The 19,987-nt window shown below is 41.5% G+C and overlaps 1 protein-coding gene across 3 annotated transcripts; it reads left to right on the forward strand.

Annotated features, from left to right (window-relative positions):
• Positions 1 to 1,154: 1,154 nt before the first annotated feature.
• Positions 1,155 to 19,667, forward strand: il34 (interleukin 34). Of its 3 annotated transcripts, none has more exons than XM_071417000.1 (7): positions 1,155 to 1,505; positions 7,662 to 7,799; positions 9,454 to 9,557; positions 9,728 to 9,805; positions 16,345 to 16,527; positions 16,625 to 16,787; positions 19,159 to 19,667. In XM_071417000.1, the coding sequence occupies exons 2-7, from the start codon at positions 7,760 to 7,762 to the stop codon at positions 19,203 to 19,205; spliced, it is 615 nt and encodes a 204-aa protein (XP_071273101.1). In that variant the 5' UTR covers positions 1,155 to 1,505; positions 7,662 to 7,759; the 3' UTR covers positions 19,206 to 19,667. The 3 variants fall into 3 exon arrangements, with proteins under 3 accessions (XP_071273101.1, XP_071273102.1, XP_071273103.1); XM_071417001.1 differs by having other exon boundaries at positions 1,213 to 1,385; XM_071417002.1 differs by having other exon boundaries at positions 1,271 to 1,389.
• The last annotated feature ends 320 nt before the right edge of the window (positions 19,668 to 19,987 follow it).

Consider the following 19,987-nt stretch of genomic DNA (forward strand, 5'->3'; position numbering starts at 1 on the left):
TACACCCTAGATCAGTTAGATGCAGGCAAGACAGTATTTAAAGCGACAACAACAAAACATCTCTGCCCCATGACAAAATGTGTAGAATTGCAGGAAAATTGCTTGAAAACAGCTAAATGTTCTCTCAGATGCCAAGAGATGGGCCTTCCCAGGGCCTGAGATTTGTTTAGTTCGGCCATGCACTGTCAAAGTCATAGTAGAACTCCTTGTATGCTATTTTTTTTTTATCTCACTGGAGTTTTTCCTGATTGAGGGGGTCCCTGATGAATTTACTATCACAAAAGGGGTCCCGGCCCCAAAAACGTTTGAGAACCCCAGGTGTAAAGGAGCTTCCTCTGCAATTATCTTGATTTTGAAACATAGAAATAAACAATATTGTATCAGAGGTGTTTGCTTTCACCAGTAAACTTTTTTCACACACAGCATCTGAAGGGGAGGAAACAGGGGAGAGGATTCCACTTTGACTGTTGGCTACCCACCCCTTCTAGTGTAATTAGGTTTAGGCTATTCTAATAAGACCTAGACTTTGATTTTACAGCTGACTAATGGATGATGATAAGTTAACCACTTGGGTCAGAAGGCAAATGAATGTCCTCCATAATATTGTAATTTTCTCGAACACGAGCAGCCCCATTTCAGCTTCAGAAATGTTACCAAAACCATTAACAAATCCTGTAGCCTTTGTAGTATTATTTTCCAGTCTCATTCATGCTGCACCTCAGTACTGCGGGATAAAGGCCAAATAAATCCATAATGATCCACGTGGGCGTTTGTGGTGGGACAGTTTGGTACCCTAGCTGTCCTGAGTAGGCATATGTTGGTCACTCGAGCAGTCAGTCTATTTGTTCACAATGAACTCTGCCCTAGAAGATAAGTGATGTTAATGTCATGAAATTGTGTGATTGTGAATAAATTGCCTTACATGGCCGCGTGGCTGTTGAGCACATGGAGTAAGTTTTAAGCCTATTGAGCTGAATGTGGAGTATGGTGCGATATCTGTGCCAACAAATTGTATTTGAATTCTATAATTTTTAATTTGTATTAGGATATTGAATTAGAATGTAATATTTAGGGCAGTCTAGTCGGGGGTGAGAATATTATTTGGGAGAGTTATGGCGCAGTGTATGGAAAGTGAAAGTAAAACCTGACAATTTACGCCTGCAAGGTGGAGCTGGAGACGACCATATGGGCATTGCGCAATTAATCAATATTCTCTCGTTTTGGAGTTCTGGGCCAAAGAAAGTGAGGCTTCAGGGAGTTTCCCAAATTCGCGTTCGCCTAAAACGGGGGTTTTGCTCTGGGAGTTGCTACGCGCAGGTCATCTATTAAAGATGACATTGTTTCAATGTCACTGACCAGACACGCACGCGTGGTTTCCCAGCCTTGTAAGTAAGTCGTTTGTGTGAACCATGTGTGCTTTTGGTCGCTGCTGCTGATGGTCATTCTGAAGATAACGGAGTGTTGAAGTTGCGAGTTTCTGTGGAGTTACTGCTGTGATTGTGCAGGTGAATATGGAAGTGATATTTGTAACGTCTTGAGCAAATATTGGATGTGTATTGCTGCGCTTAGCCAACTTTAGTTATATGGCCTTATAAGACATGCTATTATTTAATATGGACGCTGAGGATGCAACCCGAAGGTGCTGTTTTGATATTGTAGGCTATAGGGCTAAATAATGAAGACCCTTGGGATCCATGATCCAAAGGATAGATTATAACATTTCCCATCACACTTAGAGACATGTTATTTGCCAGTGTTGGCTATGCCTACTCTATTTGCTATGCATTTTATTGTCATATAACATATGTCCATACATGTGATATATGTAAGTTATTTTTGGGGCACTGTCCTCTACTTTTCTCCAAGTTACAGCTGTGATGTGTGATTTAATGTTCTTGTTGTCAATTTTGTCATAATTTTCTGTATTTTTTTTGGAACTGATCATGGAAATTCACGTGAATGAATGATCACATCATTCACACGCCATTCACATTTGTCATGCCTCCAGATGTGAGAATTTCAGAATTCAAATGTATTTTGGATTCACATGTGAAGTTGAGTCATTAAAACTCGTTTTTCAACCACCCCACAAGTGTCTTGTTAACAAACTAGTTTTGGCAAGTTGATTCAGACATCTACTTTGTGCATGACACAAGTAATTTTTCCAACAATTGTTCTGTGATTGTGCATGACACAAACTATTTTACCAACAATTGTTCAGAAACAGATTATTTCACTTATAATTCACTGTATCACAATTCCAGTGGGTCAGAAGTTTACATACACTAAGTTGACTGTGCCTTTAAACAGCTTGGAAAATTCCAGAAAATGATGTCATGGCTTTAGAAGCTTCTGATAGGCTAATTGACATCATTTGAGTCAATTGGAGGTGTACCTGTGGATGTATTTCAAGGCCTACCTTCAAACTCAGTGCCTCTTTGCTTGACATCATGGGAAAATCAAAAGAAATCAGCCAAGACCTCAGAAAAAATGTGTAGACCTCCAAGTCTGGTTCATCCTTGGAGCAATTTCCAAATGCCTGAAGGTACCACGTTCATCTGTACAAACAATTGTACGCAAGTATAAACACCATGGGACCACGCAGCCGTCATACCGCTCAGGAAGGAGACGCATTCGGTCTCCTAGAGATGAACGTACTTTGGTGCAAAAAGTGCAAATCAATCCCAGAACAACAGCAAAGGACCTTGTGAGGATGCTGGAGGACACAGGTACAAAAGTATCTATATCCACAGTAAAACGAGTCCTATATCGACATAACCTGAAAGGCCTCTCAGCAAGGAAGAAGCCACTGCTCCAAAACCGCCATAAAAAGCCAGACTACGGTTTGCAACTGCACATGGGGATAAAGATCGTACTTTTTGGAGAAATGTCCTCTGGTCTGATGAAACAAAAATAGAACTGTTTGGCCATAATGACCATCGTTATGTTTGGAGGAAAATAGGGGATGCTCGCAAGCCGAAGAACACCATCCCAACCGTGAAGCACAGGGGTGGCAGCATCATGTTGTAGGGGTGCTTTGCTGCAGGAGGGACTGGTGCACTTCACAAAATAGATGGCATCATGAGGGAGGAAAAGTATGTGGATATATTGAAGCAACATCTCAAGACGTCAGTCAGGAAGTTAAAGCTTGTTCGCAAATGGGTCTTCCAAATGAACATTGACCGCAAGCATACTTCCAAAGTTGTGGCAAAATGGCTTAAGGACAACAAAGTCAAGGTATTGGAGTGGCCATCACAAAGCCCTCACCTCAATCCTATAGAAAATGTGTGGGCAGAACTGAAAAAGCGTGTTCGAGCAAGGAGGCCTACAAACCTGACTCAGTTACACCAGCTCTGTCAGGAGGAATGGGCCAAAATTCACCCAACTTATTGTGGGAAGCTTGTGGAAGGCTACCTGAAACGTTTGACCCAAGTTAAACAATTAAAAGGCAATGCTACCAAATACTAATTGAGTGTATGTAAACTTCTGACCCACTGGGAATGTGATGAAAGAAATACAATCTGAAATAAATCATTCTCTACTATTATTCTGACATTTCACATTCTTAAAATAAAGTGGTGATCCTAACTGACCTAACACAGGGAATTTTTACTAGGATTAAATGTCAGGAATTGTGAAAAACGGAGTTTAAATATATTTGGCAAAGGTGTATGTAAATTTCCGACTTCAACTGTATATATACAGTATCAGTCAAAAGTTTGGACACCTTCTCATTCAAGGATTTTTCTTTATATTTACTATTTTCTACATTGTAGAATAATGAACACATCAAAACGATGAAATAACACATATGGAATCATGTAGTAACCCAAAAAGTGTTAAACAAATCAAAATATATTTTATATAATAGCCACCCTTTACTTTGATGACAGCTTTGTACACTCTTGGCATTCTCTCATCCAGCTTCACCTGGAATGCTTTTCCAACAGTCTTGAAGGAGTTCCCACATACAGTGGGGCAAAAAAGTATTTAGTCAGCCACCAATTGTGCAAGTTCTCCCACTTAAAAAGATGAGAGAGGCCTGTAATTTTCATCATAGGTACACTTCAACTATGACAGACAAAATGAGAAAAAAAATCCAGAAGATCACATTGTAGGATTTTTAATGAATTTATTTGCAAATTATGGTGTAAAATAAGTATTTGGTCACCTACAAACAAGCAAGATTTCTGGCTCTCACAGACCTGTAACTTCTTCTTTAAGAGGCTCCTCTGTCCTCCACTCGTTACCTGTATTAATGGCACCTGTTTGAACTTGTTATCAGTATAAAAGACACCTGTCCACAACCTCAAACAGTCACACTCCAAACTCCACTATGGCCAAGACCAAAGAGCTGTCAAAGGACACCAGAAACAAAATTGTAGACCTGCACCAGGCTGGGAAGACTGAATCTGCAATAGGTAAGCAGCTTGGTTTGAAGAAATCAACTGTGGGAGCAATTATTAGGAAATGGAAGACATACAAGACCACTGATAATCTCCCTCGATCTGCGGCTCCACGCAAGATCTCACCCCGTGGGGTCAAAATGATCACAAGAACGGTGAGCAAAAATCCCAGAACCACACGGGGGGACCTAGTGAATTACCTGCAGAGAGCTGGGACCAAAGTAACAAAGCCTACCATCAGTAACACACTACGCCGCCAGGGACTCAAATCCTGCAGTGCCAGACGTGTCCCCCTGCTTAAGCCAGTACATGTCCAGGCCCGTCTGAAGTTTGCTAGAGAGCATTTGGATGATCCAGAAGAAGATTGGGAGAATGTCATATGGTCAGATGAAACCAAAATAGAACTTTTTGGTAAAAACTCAACTCGTCGTGTTTGGAGGACAAAGAATGCTGAGTTGCATCCAAAGAACACCATACCTACTGTGAAGCATGGGGGTGGAAACATCATGCTTTGGGGCTGTTTTTCTGCAAAGGGACCAGGACAACTGATCCGTGTAAAGGACAGAATGAATGGGGCCATGTATCGTGAGATTTTGATTGAAAACCTCCTTCCATCAGCAAGGGCATTGAAGATGAAACGTGGCTGGGTCTTTCAGCATGACAATGATCCCAAACACACCGCCCGGGCAACGAAGGAGTGGCTTCGTAAGAAGCATTTCAAGGTCCTGGAGTGGCCTAGCCAGTCTCCAGATCACAACCCCATAGAAAATCTTTGGAGGGAGTTGAAAGTCCGTGTTGCCCAGCAACAGCCCCAAAACATCACTGCTCTAGAGGAGATCTGCATGGAGGAATGGGCCAAAATACCAGCAACAGTGTGTGAAAACCTTGCGAAGACTTACAGAAAACGTTTGACCTCTGTCATTGCCAACAAAGGGTATATAACAAAGTATTGAGATAAACTTTTGTTATTGACCAAATACTTATTTTCCACCATAATTTGCAAATAAATTCATAAAAAATCCGACAATGTGATTTTCTGGATTTTTTTTTCTCATTTTGTCTGTCATAGTTGAAGTGTACCTATGATGAAAATTACAGACCTCTCTCTCATCTTTTTAAGTGGGAGAACTTGCCCAATTGGTGGCTGACTAAATACTTTTTTGCCCCACTGTATGCTGAGCACTTGTTGGCTGCTTTTCCTTCACTCTGCGGTCCAACTTGAACTCTGAAGAATTTATTTGGGCTGCAATTTCTGAGGCTTCTAACTCTAATGAACTTATCCTCTGCAGCAGAGGTAACTCTGGGTCTTCCTTTCCTGTGGCAGTCCTCATGAGAGCCAGTTTCATCATAGTGCTTGATGGTTTTTGCGACTGCACTTGAAGAAACGTTCAAAGTTCTTGAAATTTTCCAGATTGACTGACTTTCACGTCAGTCATAATGGACTGTTGTTTCTCTTTGCTTATTTGAGCTGTTCTTGCCATAATATGGACTTGGTCTTTTACCAAATAGAGCTCTTCTCTATACCACCTCTACAACACAACTGATTGGCTCAACGCATTAAGGACAGAAATTCCACAAATTAACTTTTAACAAGGCACGCCTTTTAAAATTGAAATGCTTTCCAGATGACTACCTCATGAAGCTGGTTGAGAGAATGCCAAGAGTGTGCAAAGCTGTCATCAAGGCAAAGGGTGGCTATGATGAATCGAAAATGTTAAATATATTTTGATTTGTTTGACAGTTTTTTGGTTACTACATGATTCCATATGTGTAATTTCATAGTTTTGATGTCTTTACTATTATTCTACAATGTAGGAAATAGTCAAAATAAAGAAAAACCCTTGAATGAGTAGGTGTGTCCAAACTTTTGACTGGTACTATATATAAAACATTTAATTAAAATGTCAATGATTTTACTGAGTTACAGTTAATATAAGGAAATCAGTCAATTGAAATACATTAATTAGGCCCTAATCTATGGATTTCACATGACTGGGCAGGGGCAGGGAATCAGAATTAGTTTTTCCCCACAAAAGGGATTTATTACAGACAGAAATACTCCTAAATTTCATCAGCAGTCTGGGTGGCTGGTCTCAGATGATCCCGCAGATGACGAAGCCGGATGTGGAGGTCCTGGGCTGGCATGGTTACACGTGGTCTGCGGTTGTGAGGCTGGTTGGACTTACTGCCAAATTCTGTAAAACAACGTTTCAGGCAGCTTATGGTAGAGAAATTAACATTAAATTCTCTGCCAACAGCTCTGGTGGACATTCCCGCAGTCAGTATGCCAATTGCACACTCCCTCAACTTGAGACATCTGTGGCATTGTGTTGTGTGACAAAACTGCACATTTTAGAGTGGCCTTGTATTGTCCCCAGCACAAGGTGCACTTGTGTAATGATCATGTTGTTTAATCAACTTCTTGAAATGCCACACCTGTCAGGTGGATAGATTATGTTGGCAAATGAGAAATGCTCACTAACGGGGATGTAAACAAGTTTGTGCCAAAATTTGAGAGAAATACGCTTTTTGTGTGCATGGCATCTTTTATTTCAGCTCATGAAACATGGGACCAACACTTTACATGTTGCATTTATATTTTTGTTCAGTGTGTATGTATGTATGTATATATATATATATTGTGTGGCAATGACTGAGCCGTTGTTGCTCCTAGACATTTCTACTTCACAATAACAGCCCTTACAGTTGACCGGGGCAGCTCTAGCAGGGCAGAAATTTGATGAACTGACTTGATGGAAAGGTGGCAGTGTGGTGCCACGTTGAAAGTCACTGAATTCTTCAGTAAGGCCATACTACTGCCAATGTTTGTCTATGGAGATTGTGTGGCTGTGCGCTCGATTTTATACACCTTTCAGCAACGGGTGTGGCTGAAATAGCCAAATCCACTAATTTGAAGGGGTTTCCACGATATAGGCGTCTGTAGTGCTGGCAAAAAAAAATGTTTTCCCCCCACCCCCAAACATCTTCCCGCAGCTTTGTCTATGCACCGGTTTTGGCAATACAGTGTTTCAAAATTCAAACTTCTCCTTTTGACATTAAGTGGTTGGTGGCCGTAGATGTACACGTACGTCTGTCATCAAATGTCAACGTATACTGTACATTGATTATTTCCTGTTCTTTCAACCTGACAAGGGTTTTGTGGTGTTTATAGCTATTCAGAACAAATCTGATTGAAACCAGTGAAGACAGTCAATGTTGAACTGTTAAAAATGCCTGTCTGTGTTGCTGTTACAGGCTAACAAGGAGCGAGAAGAACCTTGTGGTGCTCTGGAACAGTGTGTGATCTGAGTCGGAGGCCTCCAGCGTGTTTGAACAGGGGCATAAATTGGAGTATGGTCCGGTCAACAGCCTGGCTCCTGGGAGCTCTATTGGGTAAGAGAAGTCCTCTGGTGCATGTGTGAAGAATTGGGGGGCTTGCGGATGTCACTCTAACCTACAGCAACTGCCCTGGGAACTACGTGTCAGGTCAAAGGCTAGAATCTTGACATATTGTGGGGATGTAGTGGTGTGGGATCAGAACTGAGATTATGTGTACCGGTAGATTATGGATGTTATTCCTGGTTTCTTGAATATCTTTTGTTTGTGTTGCAATGGGCTGGGTGAGGCCCCATCACTTCAGCCACTTATATACCTACTGAGCGCTAAGAGGCCCTTAATTGTGTGAGGAAATACATCTGTCAGTAGAGACCGTTGGGAGTTTATAGTACCATACGTCTGTTCAGCAACTGAGCCCCAGTTGTCTTTGGAGAGTGGTATTAAATTGAATGATGCATACCTTTTCCCATTGGGCACCATGGTTGCATACCATATGTTAGTAAAAGAAAATCAATCACACTGACATTCTTGTATATTCTACAAAGGGTTTAAGGGACCACGAATGTTTCGGACAATAGACCTTCATCACGGTTTACACAAAGTTTGTTCTGCTATGGAGAAACCCCTAAAGGGTTTTCGTAAAAGAGATCAAAGCCCCCCCCCCCCCCCCCCCCTTAAACTGAAGAACTGTAACCATGACTCATCATAGACAAACAATGTATATTTCAGAGAGCTCAAGCTAGAAAGTGTTTAGGGGATTGACAGTAGAAGACGTCATAGGTCTAATCAGTTCCTATCTCAGATTGAAAGAGAGATAACAAAAAAAAGTGTTGCGTAGGTCTGGTTTCTGTTCCAAAAAAGCTGTTAAACCGATGTATCTAACCACGTCCTGTAACAGAGAGAAAGAAATACACACACTTGAGTAAAAAATGAGAGGAAGAACGTGTATTGAAGGCAAGAGAGGGGGGTAGGGTGAGTGAGGTATCTGATGTTTGAGCCCCTGACTGTAGAAGTGCAGTGAGGTACATTCCTAGGAAGTGTGCTGTGAGGTCTTGGAGATTTTGCTGACTCAGAGTCACTATACAATCATCTACATCTAAGCCCTCGGCCATAGGATCTAACCACACAGTGGTCCACAACAGACTGGCTTTTGACTGCATGCCACCAGTCACTCTGCCCCCACTGCTATGAAACTGTGCTAGTCAGAGTTAGTTACTCCTGAGAAAAAATACCCTTTTGTCAAAATAGGTACTACTGTCTCAGTCTGCATTTGGACCACAGGACCAAAATCCTGTTTTCAAACATAATAGCGAAAATGTACCACTGACCATGACTGTATTGGATGTCTCCTGCACTTGACCGCATGCAGATTAAGGTGAAAGCGTTTTAGAGGAGATTATTGTTGTGTTTAATCAGTATTGTAATCTGGCTCAGCTGGGGCTTTCTCTTAGATTGGTGGATTCTCAGTGAGATGATGAGTCTGATGGAAAGAAGAGGTCATGGTTCAGCATAATTCATTTTAGCAAAGCAACCACAGAGGTCTAGCTAGGAGCTATGGTCTGGCTTTGCACTGTGACAGTCTCAACATCTTTACTCAGTTCTCACCACAATTATACCACTTCAATACTGCTACGACACTGTTTTAGAATATTTAACTGCGTCAGTGAGTGACATGTTATATGATATCATATGTATGTTGTGCCCCCTGTAGGTTTGATATGTGTACTACCACCTGTTTTGATGACGCCCAGAACTGCCCAGTGCACGTCTTTGAAGACGTTGGAAAACAAACTCATAGGCAGAAGACGTAACATGGTAAGAAGGGGACAGGATATATCGAGACAGTTACAACACATTTGGAATATTAATGAAATTAGGCAAGACTAGTGTGTGGATCACAGCATAGAAAAAAGACAATGACAGTTGATATATGTGGAGATTACAAACACAATCTGACACCAACATTTTTCCTGTCTTTTTAACAGAAACACAATTTACCCATTAATTACACCATCAGAGTTCACTATGAGGAGGTCTTCAAACTCAGCAACATCACCAGGCTGGTGAGTCCCTCCCTTTGTTTCCTTATCATTATCACTGGTCTAACTTAAATCATGGGAAAAATCTACTTGTCACACCACCCACTCACTCACCCTTTGTCTACATTGCTTCCTTATTCTCCCTCCTTTATCTTCACTCTTATCACTCCATCAGTCACCTAGCAACCAATTCCATAGTCCAAGTCGATATTCACGTAATAATAAGAAATTCTCCTCGACCACGCACACAAATTGGGGAAAACAAAAACATTTTCCCTTTCACACCCATTGTAAAAGAGCCAACTTTGTCCTTGATTTTTTTGTCATACATAAAAGGGGTAATCTAGGTAACCACACCTTGTTTTCCCCACAGGCAGGCTCTTGATGTACATCCAATGATGTACATAAAACCACAGAGTTTCTAAACCCAGAGGCGCAAAACCGTGACAATTCCCGGGAACGCTTGTGAAACAGACCAAACACACCAGGCCGGGGTTTGACAAGTCCCCTTAGTTGTTGATTTTCTCCAAATTTAAAGACACAACCTAGATTTGAGCCTATGTCTTAAGTAGTTGAACATGTGAGACCACCGTTAGACCCGATGACGTGTTTCTACACATGAGCTTAGCTAGCTAAAAGCCAATTTATGCTTGATCCGTAAATTTGGTGGGAGGCTCCTTATGGAGGGTGTGACGCAATTTCGGAGCCTCCGGGGGCATGCAGAGGCCAAATTGAGCTCTGTACCGCATCCCCGTGCACCCCCCCAAATTTTGTAACAATGCGGATGCCTCTGTATAGCTCCGCATTGAAATTATTGGTTGACATTAGGTGGTGGTGGGAGGTTGTGTATAAACACAAACTCACTTCCTTGACAAATTCCTTCACAACATCTCTGCTCCACAGTTCTGCGCTGCTCCACCAAGCTCAAGAAATATGATTGCCCTGACTTCTGCAGAGGCCATATCACTGTAAATACTACACGGCCAATGCAGATGTCAGATTGACCATGCAGCGCCTTTTAGCTAGCCATGACATTGCCTACAAGTGTGATCAGGGATTTCTATTGGAGAAGCAGTTTCAGCGTATAATCATGCTGTACTGTCTTTGTATACACCCTGGATTGCTGATGCTATGTATTGGCCATTGAGAGGCTTTGAAGTCACCTGACTGCAATATTGGCACTCCCCAGTAGGAGCAGTCCTCCATAGGAATGAAAGGAATTCTACAGTATTTGAATTAAATGTTGTCAAGGACAAAATTACATGTATTTAACAATGTTTTTGTTGTAGTGGGGAAAGTGACATTAGTAATCTAAAAACATTTAACTTGAAGGAAAATATTTTATGTTTAGCTCACATAATATAATTTAAAAGTGTGCAAAAACGAATGTATACATTAATAAATGCATTTCTATAGCTTCTAAAATATTTTGTACAACGGTGAGGGAGTGTCAAGATGGAGGCACGGTGTCTTGAACACACCACCCCCTATCATTCATCTAGTGTATATATAAATCATTGGTTCTATCTAATACAGTACCAACTGGGACTATGAGCAGCAGCACTTAAGCAGCACTTATTAGTTTGTTATACAGTACCAGTCAAAAGTTTGGACACACCTACTCATTCAAGGGTTTGTCTTTATTTTTACTATTTTCCACATTGTATAGTAATAGTGAAGACATCAAAATTATGAAATAACACATGGAATCATGTAGTAACCAAAAAGTGTTAAACAAATCAAAATATATATTAGATTTTAGATTCTTCAAAGTAGCCACCCTTTTCCTTGATGACAACTTTACACACAATTAGTGAAATGATCTACAGGTGCATCATTTAATAATAAGCGCTTTCATCAAGAGGCACATGCACATCATTCTAGAGCAGAGTGCATTGTATAAAGAGGTCACCATGGAGATGAAAATGGCTGCATTCTCTAAGCATTGTTTCAGAGACCTTGCCATCACCATAGAAATAAGAATGAATAGAATGGGCTTGGAACCTCTTACCCTGGCAATTTGACTGGTGTACACTCGCAATGGCTTCCTTGTATTGTGATGTAATAATTTCCATGGTAATGTAGAATGTTCATTCAAATGATGCTAACTGATGTGGCTAATGCAATGGAATGTATTTTTTGTAATGTAATTTAAGTTGATTCAACAAATCACAGCACAGATTGATGGGTACATTTCCTACTTTTACTTCCTGCCTGTACTTCCTGCTTTGGGTACACTCGCAATGGCCGCCAGTCCACCCATTATGCCATCAATGACTTGAATGGGGACGCCCATTCCATTTATTCTTATTTCTATGGCCATCATGTACAGACCCAGTTGGTATTAGATAGAATGTCGCAATCCTGCCTGTGGGGAAAACAACATGTGGTTACCACATTGTCTCACAGCAAAAACTTGACCTTTTTCAAATGCAATTTTCTTGTTTGTTTTTGTCGATTACAATTCTACATTTAAGAAAAGTACATCATCTAACATTGGCTGCTCCCTAGCGTTCTCACTACTTAGAAAAACGTAATATTGTAGGGATTCCCTCATGCTTCTTTTCATGACTATGCTAGCAGCCACTTGAGTGAGTGGGTGCAAGCTGGCTACCGACCAACAACACAAACAAACGGACTATACAGCTATAAGTAGTGAGTGGAGTTACAAACGGACTGTACTAAACAAGTTAAATGTCTTACCTGGGATTAAATGTTTTCCACAAACCTAGCTACGTGTAGCCTATTTCCCACTCTCCCACGACATAGCCTGAAGCCACAGGGCTCTTCTCGCAGGCTCTATTTCCCTACGTGAGAGCATTGCGATACGTAGGTGGATATTTTTGACCTGGTTACATGTACATTGAACAACACAGCAGCTTTTCGGCATGTTTTGTTATTTCTGTATAACAAAAAACCAACGACAATGTTGTTGGGGGTTAATAGAATTTGTGGGCGTGGTCGAGAGGGGAATTCCTTATTACGTGAATACCGACTGGGGCTATACTAAAAATGTTACAAGTGAGTCAGGAAAAATAAATTGCTTTGAGACTCTGAGGGCAGACTTCATCCTAAAAGCGAACAAGGAAATTAAAGTAGACCTTCTGTTCTACATGGAGGATCCTAATGCTTGGCACACAGCTTTCCACAAGACCAACAATTAACTTAAAATGTCAGAAAGTACCACTATCTTATAGAGGAGAAGATCAGCCTGGTGCGTTGGCATACGGATGAGATCCGTGAGCTGCAGTGTGCATTGAAAAATGTTGAGGACAACCAGGCTCTTAGGATGGAAGTGCGCTGACTTAGAGAGGAACTGTCCAGCACAGTCAGCACTAGCCACATGCAGAACCTGCAGAAGGAGCTACATGAGCTAAGGCAGGAATTTCTCAGCCACAACCATCCACTCTACAAAGAGTTACACAAAAACTCAGGACCAAGGCAAGAGCTGAATCAGAACCCACCAACCAAGCAACCCAAGCAACCAACATAACCAACCAATGCACCAGGCTGATCCATCCGTCTCATCCCTGTAGTTACTCACATCCCTCCTGCCATCCTCCACAGACATTATATTAATGATGGACTCCAATGGAAAGTTTATATTAGAGAATACACTTTTCCCAAATAAAAAGGTAGCAAAGTTATGGCGTCCCACAACAGAGAGAGCTATGGAGCTCTTGACTGTGGCCCAGCTTGGCTTCCCCAGCCATATCATCATGACCTGCGTACCCAACAGGAGAGGGTGGCCACATCACTAAGGGGAGTGATAGAGAGGGCCTCCACCATCTTCCCCCTTGCGAAGATCGTAATTTCTACCCTGTTCCAGAAGAGTTTTCATTCACATCATCAGCCCTCATATGTAGAGAGTTTGAAGCTTCGCACCCCCACAACCTCCCTCTCAGGCTAGTTTTGGTTACCCTCCCTACTCCCATCCCCAGGACTGGCCTTGGACACTACTGCCCCCCATGGCAGCCCCAACCTTGCAACAGGAGCCACACCAAGGCCTCCTGTGCACACCCAGAATGGAGCATTGGCAGCCACTCCGGTTCCCTGCAGCAGCTCAACTCCTTTGGCGGAGTTGACAAATAGCTGTAGATGACCCTATGTCTGTTAGCTCTTATGGGAATGAGCTGAATACCCCCTCTGACTTTAAGTCTCGCAGGGGGTTTGGGCAAGTGCACGATAAGAAAATGGACACAGGGCCGAGTGACGCAGCGGTTTAAGGCACAGGATCGCAGTGCTAAAAGCGTCACTACAGACTTGGGTTCGATCCCAGGCTGTATAATATCTGGCCGTGATCGGGAGTGCCACGGCGGCACACAATTGGCCCAACGTCATCCGGGTTAGGGGAGGGTTTGGCCGCGGGGGCTTTACTTGGCTCATCACGCTCTAGCGACTCCTTGTGGCGGGCCGGGTGACTTCGGTTGTCAGTTGAACGGTGTTTCATCCGACACATTGGTGCAGCTGGCTTCCGGGTTAAGCGGGCGGGTGTTAAGAAGCGTGGTTTGGCGGGTCATGTTTCGGAGGACACATGAAGCGGATCTTCACCTCCCGAGCCCGTTGGGGAGTTGCAGCGATGAGAAGATAGAACTTGTGGAGAAAAAGGGGGGTAAAATACAAATAAAAAAATAATAATGATAAAATGGACACAATTTAAATGTGGGTACAGTACTCGTGTCCTGACGTTCTGGTTCTCTCGGAAACATGGTTAAAGGGTTCTGTCTCTGATAAAGACATTGAAGTAAATGATTATAATGTATTTAGATGTGACAAATTACAGAAAAGTGGTGGAGGGGTTGCCATATATGTAAAATTAAATTTCATGGCGTCCCAATCTTTAAATATTTCTGGTCCCAAGACATTTTTGCTCCTGGTTGTAGATGTGTCCTTAACCCCCCCACCGATGCCATGGCGGATGCTATTGGTGCTATATCTGAGTGTTTAACACCTTTTATGTCCTCGGAGTTGGTCATTTTAGGGGATTTGAATCTGGATTAGCTATCCCCGGCCTCAGATCAATTTAAGAGTATGTGCTTTGATTTTAATCTGACACAATTGATCTCAAAACCACACGGCTAAATGTGAAAAACCCTGTTAACTCCTCATTGATTGATTTAATTCTTATGTGATGCTTTTAATCATAATTTCATCTCGGCAGGCTTTGTATTTGAGACAAACGGTGGTTTAATTGACCCTGATCAGACAATCGACTGCTCTTCTTCCCTCTGCCAGACTCTAGCTGACTCGACAGTTATCCCGTCAACTTCTAGTGAATCTTTGTTTTAATTACAACAATTTATTATCAGCGATGTTCTAGATGCCTTGCTTAAGATTGATGTAACAACAAAAAAATCCACTGGGGCTGATATGCTTGATCCATTTTCTCTGCAGCTCTCTGCCCCCCTGATTGCTGAATCATTAACCCATATGTTTTACCTAACAATTATATCTGGTACTATCCCCAAGGTTTGGAAGGCGGCCCATGTACTCCGCCTTCACAAAGGTGGTTTGACCCTTGTGACCTAAATAATTATCGCCCTATTTCTAAACTTTCTTGATCTAGCTAAAATATTAGAATCCTTGATTAATTCTCAGCTAAGATCTTATTTTTGAAAACATATTCTAAATGTACATCAGTCAGGTTTTAGACCAGGTCATAGCACTATCCCTGCTGCATCCCTAGTTATAAATGATGTGCTTAACTGTATGGATAAAAGGCACCATTGTGCTGCCCTCTTCATTGACCTGTCAAAGGCTTTTGATACTGTTGATCCCTCACTGCTAATTCAGAGGCTTTCCTCAATTTAGAATATATCCTCAATAAAAATGTGCTTCTTCTATAGAATAGGTCCTGCCTCTCGCTAAATAGTAGAAAGCCGACTATTCGGACAACGATCTTATTGGTCCTAGACTATGGCGACATCATCTAAATGAACGCACCTGCCACTTCATTAAAGTCGTTAGATGCAGTTTCTCATAGCACACTGCGCTTTATTACAGGTGACAATTTCAGTACTCGTCACAGCATTCTCTACCAGAAAGTTGGTTGGCCCTCTTTGATGTCACGTAGGTTGATACATTGCTATGTTTTCATTTATGAAGCCATTTTATAAAAGTCCCACTGTTCCTAATATCTTTACTAAACTTTAGACATACGACTTACCGCACCCGATCTCAGGTATAGTTAACTCTGGAAGTTCCTTTGGTCTTTACTGAGTTAGGTAAATCAGCTTTTAGTTTTCTTAAACCTTATTTGTGGAACAATCTTTACAAATTATTAAACTGGATGTTTTGGTGCCTATAGGGAAATTCAGAAAGCTGATTGAGGACCTTATTAATGATGCATGTGTTTGTTTGTTTATGACTGTTTTTCTTTCTGCTTGCATTTTGTATTTATATTTTGAAGTGTGTATTTTCTGGAATTTATGTAATTCAGGGCTCATCTGTAAAGGAGACCTTGGTATCAGTATGACTCCCTGATAAAGGTTAAATAAAACATCTATCTGTTCCTATCTCACTCCAATCTACCGCACTTCTTTCTCTTGTCTTCGTCCCTCCAGAGGGTGAGGGTGGAGGATCTGGAAGACGGGGACCTGCAGGATGTGTGGCTGTTGGTCAACCAGGAGGTGTTGAAGAGGATTCTGAGGGTCTTGCCAGTGAGACACCCCTCCTACAAGTACACCACCGACCTGGAGGATCTCTTCAGGAAGGTCCAGCAGGTGTTCCCACCACAGAGTGATGAGGTGTGTAAGACCGGCCATAGTGTCACCATCACTGTTCTACCCATCTCTCTGTTTGAACAAACGTATCTCATAATGGCCATGTATATTTATCTCTCAGAGAGAGCCACCAGAGCGAATAGAGGAGATCTACAAAAGGGTTAAGGAGATTGACTCAAAAGGCTGGAGGTTCGTGACCCCCAAATCTCTGTTGGATAACTGCTATCGGACAATGCACTGTCTCTTCAAAGACTGCTTTCCCAGTGAAGACAGAGAGCAAGACTGTGAGTGCACTTCATTCCCTTACTGTACTTCCTCTCTTCCATTACCTCTGAACTCTGCCCTCTCTAATTCAATTACCCACTGTCCATCAAGAGTACTTTTCCAGACATGCAGTATTCATTCCTCCTCTTGTAACATGAGTCTTAACTACTTGTGACAGAAGTCAGATGATACACTATATATACAAAAGCATGTGGACACCCCTTCAAATTTGTGGATTTGGCTTTTTGAGTATACCTGTTGCTGACAGGTGTATAAAATTGAGCACACAGCCATGAAATCTCCATAGACAAACATTGGCAGTAGAATGGCCTTACTGAAGAGCAACGTGGCACCGTCATAGGATGCCACCTTTCCAGTCAGTTCGTCAAATGTCTGCCCTGCTAGAGCTGCCCGGTCAACTGTAAGTGCTGTTATTGTGAAGTGGAAACGTCTAGGAGCAACAACGGCTCAGCCGCGAAGTGGTAAGCCACACAAGCTCACAGAACGAGACTGCCGAGTGCTGAAGCGCGTAGTTCAAAAACATCGTCTGTTCTCGGTTGCAACACTCACTACTAAGTTTCAAACTGCCTCTTGATGCAACGTCAGCACAATAACTGTTTGTCGGGAGCTTCATGAAATGGGTTTCCATGGTCGTGCATCCGCACACAAGCCTAGGATCACCATGCGCAATGCCAAGTATCAGCTGGGTTGGTGTAAAGCTCGCCGCCATTGGACTCTGGAGCAGTGGAAACGCGTTCTCTGGAGTGATGCTTCACCATCTGGCAGTCTGACGGACAAATCTGGGTTTGGTGGATGCCAGGAGAAAGCTACCTTCCCAAATGCATAGTGCCAACTATAAAGTTTGGTGGAGGAATAACGGTGTGGGGCTATTTTTCATGGTTCGAGCTAGGCTCCTTAGTTCCAGTGAAGGGAAATCTTCATGCTACAGCAGATGATATTCTAGACGATTCTGTGCTTCCAACTTTGTGGCAACAGTTTGGGCAAGGCCCTTTCTTTTTCAGCATGACAATACCCCCGTGCACAAACTGAGGTCCATACAAAAATGGTTTGTCGAGCTCGGTGTGGATGAACTTGACTGGCCTGCACAGAGCCCTGACCTCAACTCCATCTAACACCATATTAATGCTCATTATTTTGGAATAAGATGTTCGATGAGCAGGTGACCCCATACTTTTGGACAGAATAAAACAATTAATGAAAGTCCCATGATGCTAGTGATTGTCCATTAGTATATAACTTAATAACCATCATTATTCATATTACTTTAATTAAATATTTTGGTTGTTGTGTATATTACATTTGTTTTATTTGATGACTTTATTATTTCATTCCAAGTCATCTCATCTCTATAGAGCTGCTGCCTATGCAGTCTGACAAAATCACTATTTTAGTAGTTCTTCAAAGTAAATAAGGCGTAGCTGTATGACTGCTAAATACCAAAAGTTGGCATTTTCCCCATCAACACAAACCTACTCAACTGGTTTGGCATACTGTATATGGGCTTGTTGTGTTCATTGTGTCTCTTCAGTGTTTGTAGACACTATGTTCTTATTCAACACTGTTTGAAGAGAGATGGTTGTCTATGCCCAGGTCATACTCATTGAGGTCTGTGCCATAAAAGGACTTGGAAATGCCTGTCAATATCTCCTGTTAGCCTATTTATTAATAATTTACACATCCTATATAGGTAAAACATAGCTATGTGTTGCCTGGTTAGACTGGTCAAACAAAGTTGAACCCAGATGGTACTTTGAGTTAATGTAAAGAAAGCTAAGTCATGTCAGACCGTGGGAAAGAAAACATACTGGCTGATTTCGACACTATCTTAAAGGGGAAGAGATGAGATGTTGGCCGCTTCCCACACATCCTGCCAGCCCTCTTACTGTTTTCTTTTGTCTTTATGTGCATCATACTGACACAACATAGAGCCGTAGACATGTTATGTTAAGGCCTGTTATCATGTCTGTATCATGCACTATTAACTTCACAGGTTAATTGCATCAGCACCTCTTAAGGTTGATATTTTCCCTATTTTACAGAGAGATCAGTGGAGGTTTTGAGGCTATAAAATATCTGTTAACAATTCAATTGAAGAGTTTCCATATGAAAATATAAGGCAGGAAGGAGTACAAAGCACTCGTGAGGAACATGAATAATGAATATAAAAACCACAAGAAGAAAAAACAGATATAACATAGCAACAAAAAAATATAGTGAATAGGTTAAGGGCTTACTTCATGGCTAGGATGTTCAAAGCAAACCAAAAAAAAATTAATATAGTGTCATTGATTATTAGAAACAGTTGGTATGATTTTATCAGAAATATTTAGATATGATTCATCTGTCACTTACACTATTTTCTTCCCTCAGATTGTGGCTTACCTCACTGGCGGAAGGGCAGAAAGAGACTACAGTAAACCTGAGAAGGGCGCTATTGTTTTCATATGTATATTTATAATATATTGTCTACTGATGTTTATGTTCTGTGTTTTGATTGTGGGTTCTAGATGTGTTTAGACAGTTGTATGGTATAGGGCAGGTGGATATGCTCAAGCAGAGCGCGATATAGCATTTCTATTTTTATTATTTTATATTTTTTTGCAATCAGGGAACACTTATAGGTGACATAGGTATTAGCAACTGTTGCCCATAAAACTAAGAACACAAACATAGCCAACTACTCTCATCTCTGACTGTTTGTCTTTATGAACATTATAGTAAATGTGTTTGTTTAAAACTGTTATTTCTCTGTTCTATGTTTTTTATAAAATGCTTTAAGGTGTTTTTCTGACTTGCAGGCATAGTCAGTGAATTCCAGCCACTCATGTATTTGGCATTATGCACATCAATGCTGAAATAAAGCAATTTGTGAAAATCTATTCCAGGTTCAACAAGAATTTCTGCAGTATGATTGATTGTGGTCAGATTACATCAGAGTTGTTTATGTACACAAGAGATTGTTTACATGCACACTTTTAATAATTGGATATTAAACTGATTATGGCAGTAGACAGATTACGCAATAATCATGTCACACCTTACTCTGTTTATCTTAATCGGTTTGAGGTCAAAATGGAAACTTAAAACGGCTGGTTTTCTGAGCAATCTTTCAAATAATTAGGACATGTAAACACCTTAATCGGTGTTCCAGCAGTGTGTGTGATCCGCGCATGTGCTAGCACCAGCCAAGCGAGCCTCC

Source organism: Salvelinus alpinus, chromosome 9, assembly GCF_045679555.1.
Source record: "Salvelinus alpinus chromosome 9, SLU_Salpinus.1, whole genome shotgun sequence".
NCBI classification, from domain to species: Eukaryota; Metazoa; Chordata; class Actinopteri; order Salmoniformes; family Salmonidae; genus Salvelinus; species Salvelinus alpinus.

What these genes read in the sequence shown, in the direction of transcription:
- il34 (XM_071417000.1), top strand. Translation starts at nt 7,760, where the DNA reads ATGGTCCGGTCAACAGCCTGGCTCCTGGGAGCTCTATTGG. An exon ending in TAGGCAGAAGACGTAACATG is followed by an intron (nt 9,558 to 9,727) that starts GTAAGAAGGGGA and finishes TCTTTTTAACAG; the next exon opens with AAACACAATTTACCCATTAA. An exon ending in TCAGCAACATCACCAGGCTG is followed by an intron (nt 9,806 to 16,344) that starts GTGAGTCCCTCC and finishes TCGTCCCTCCAG; the next exon opens with AGGGTGAGGGTGGAGGATCT.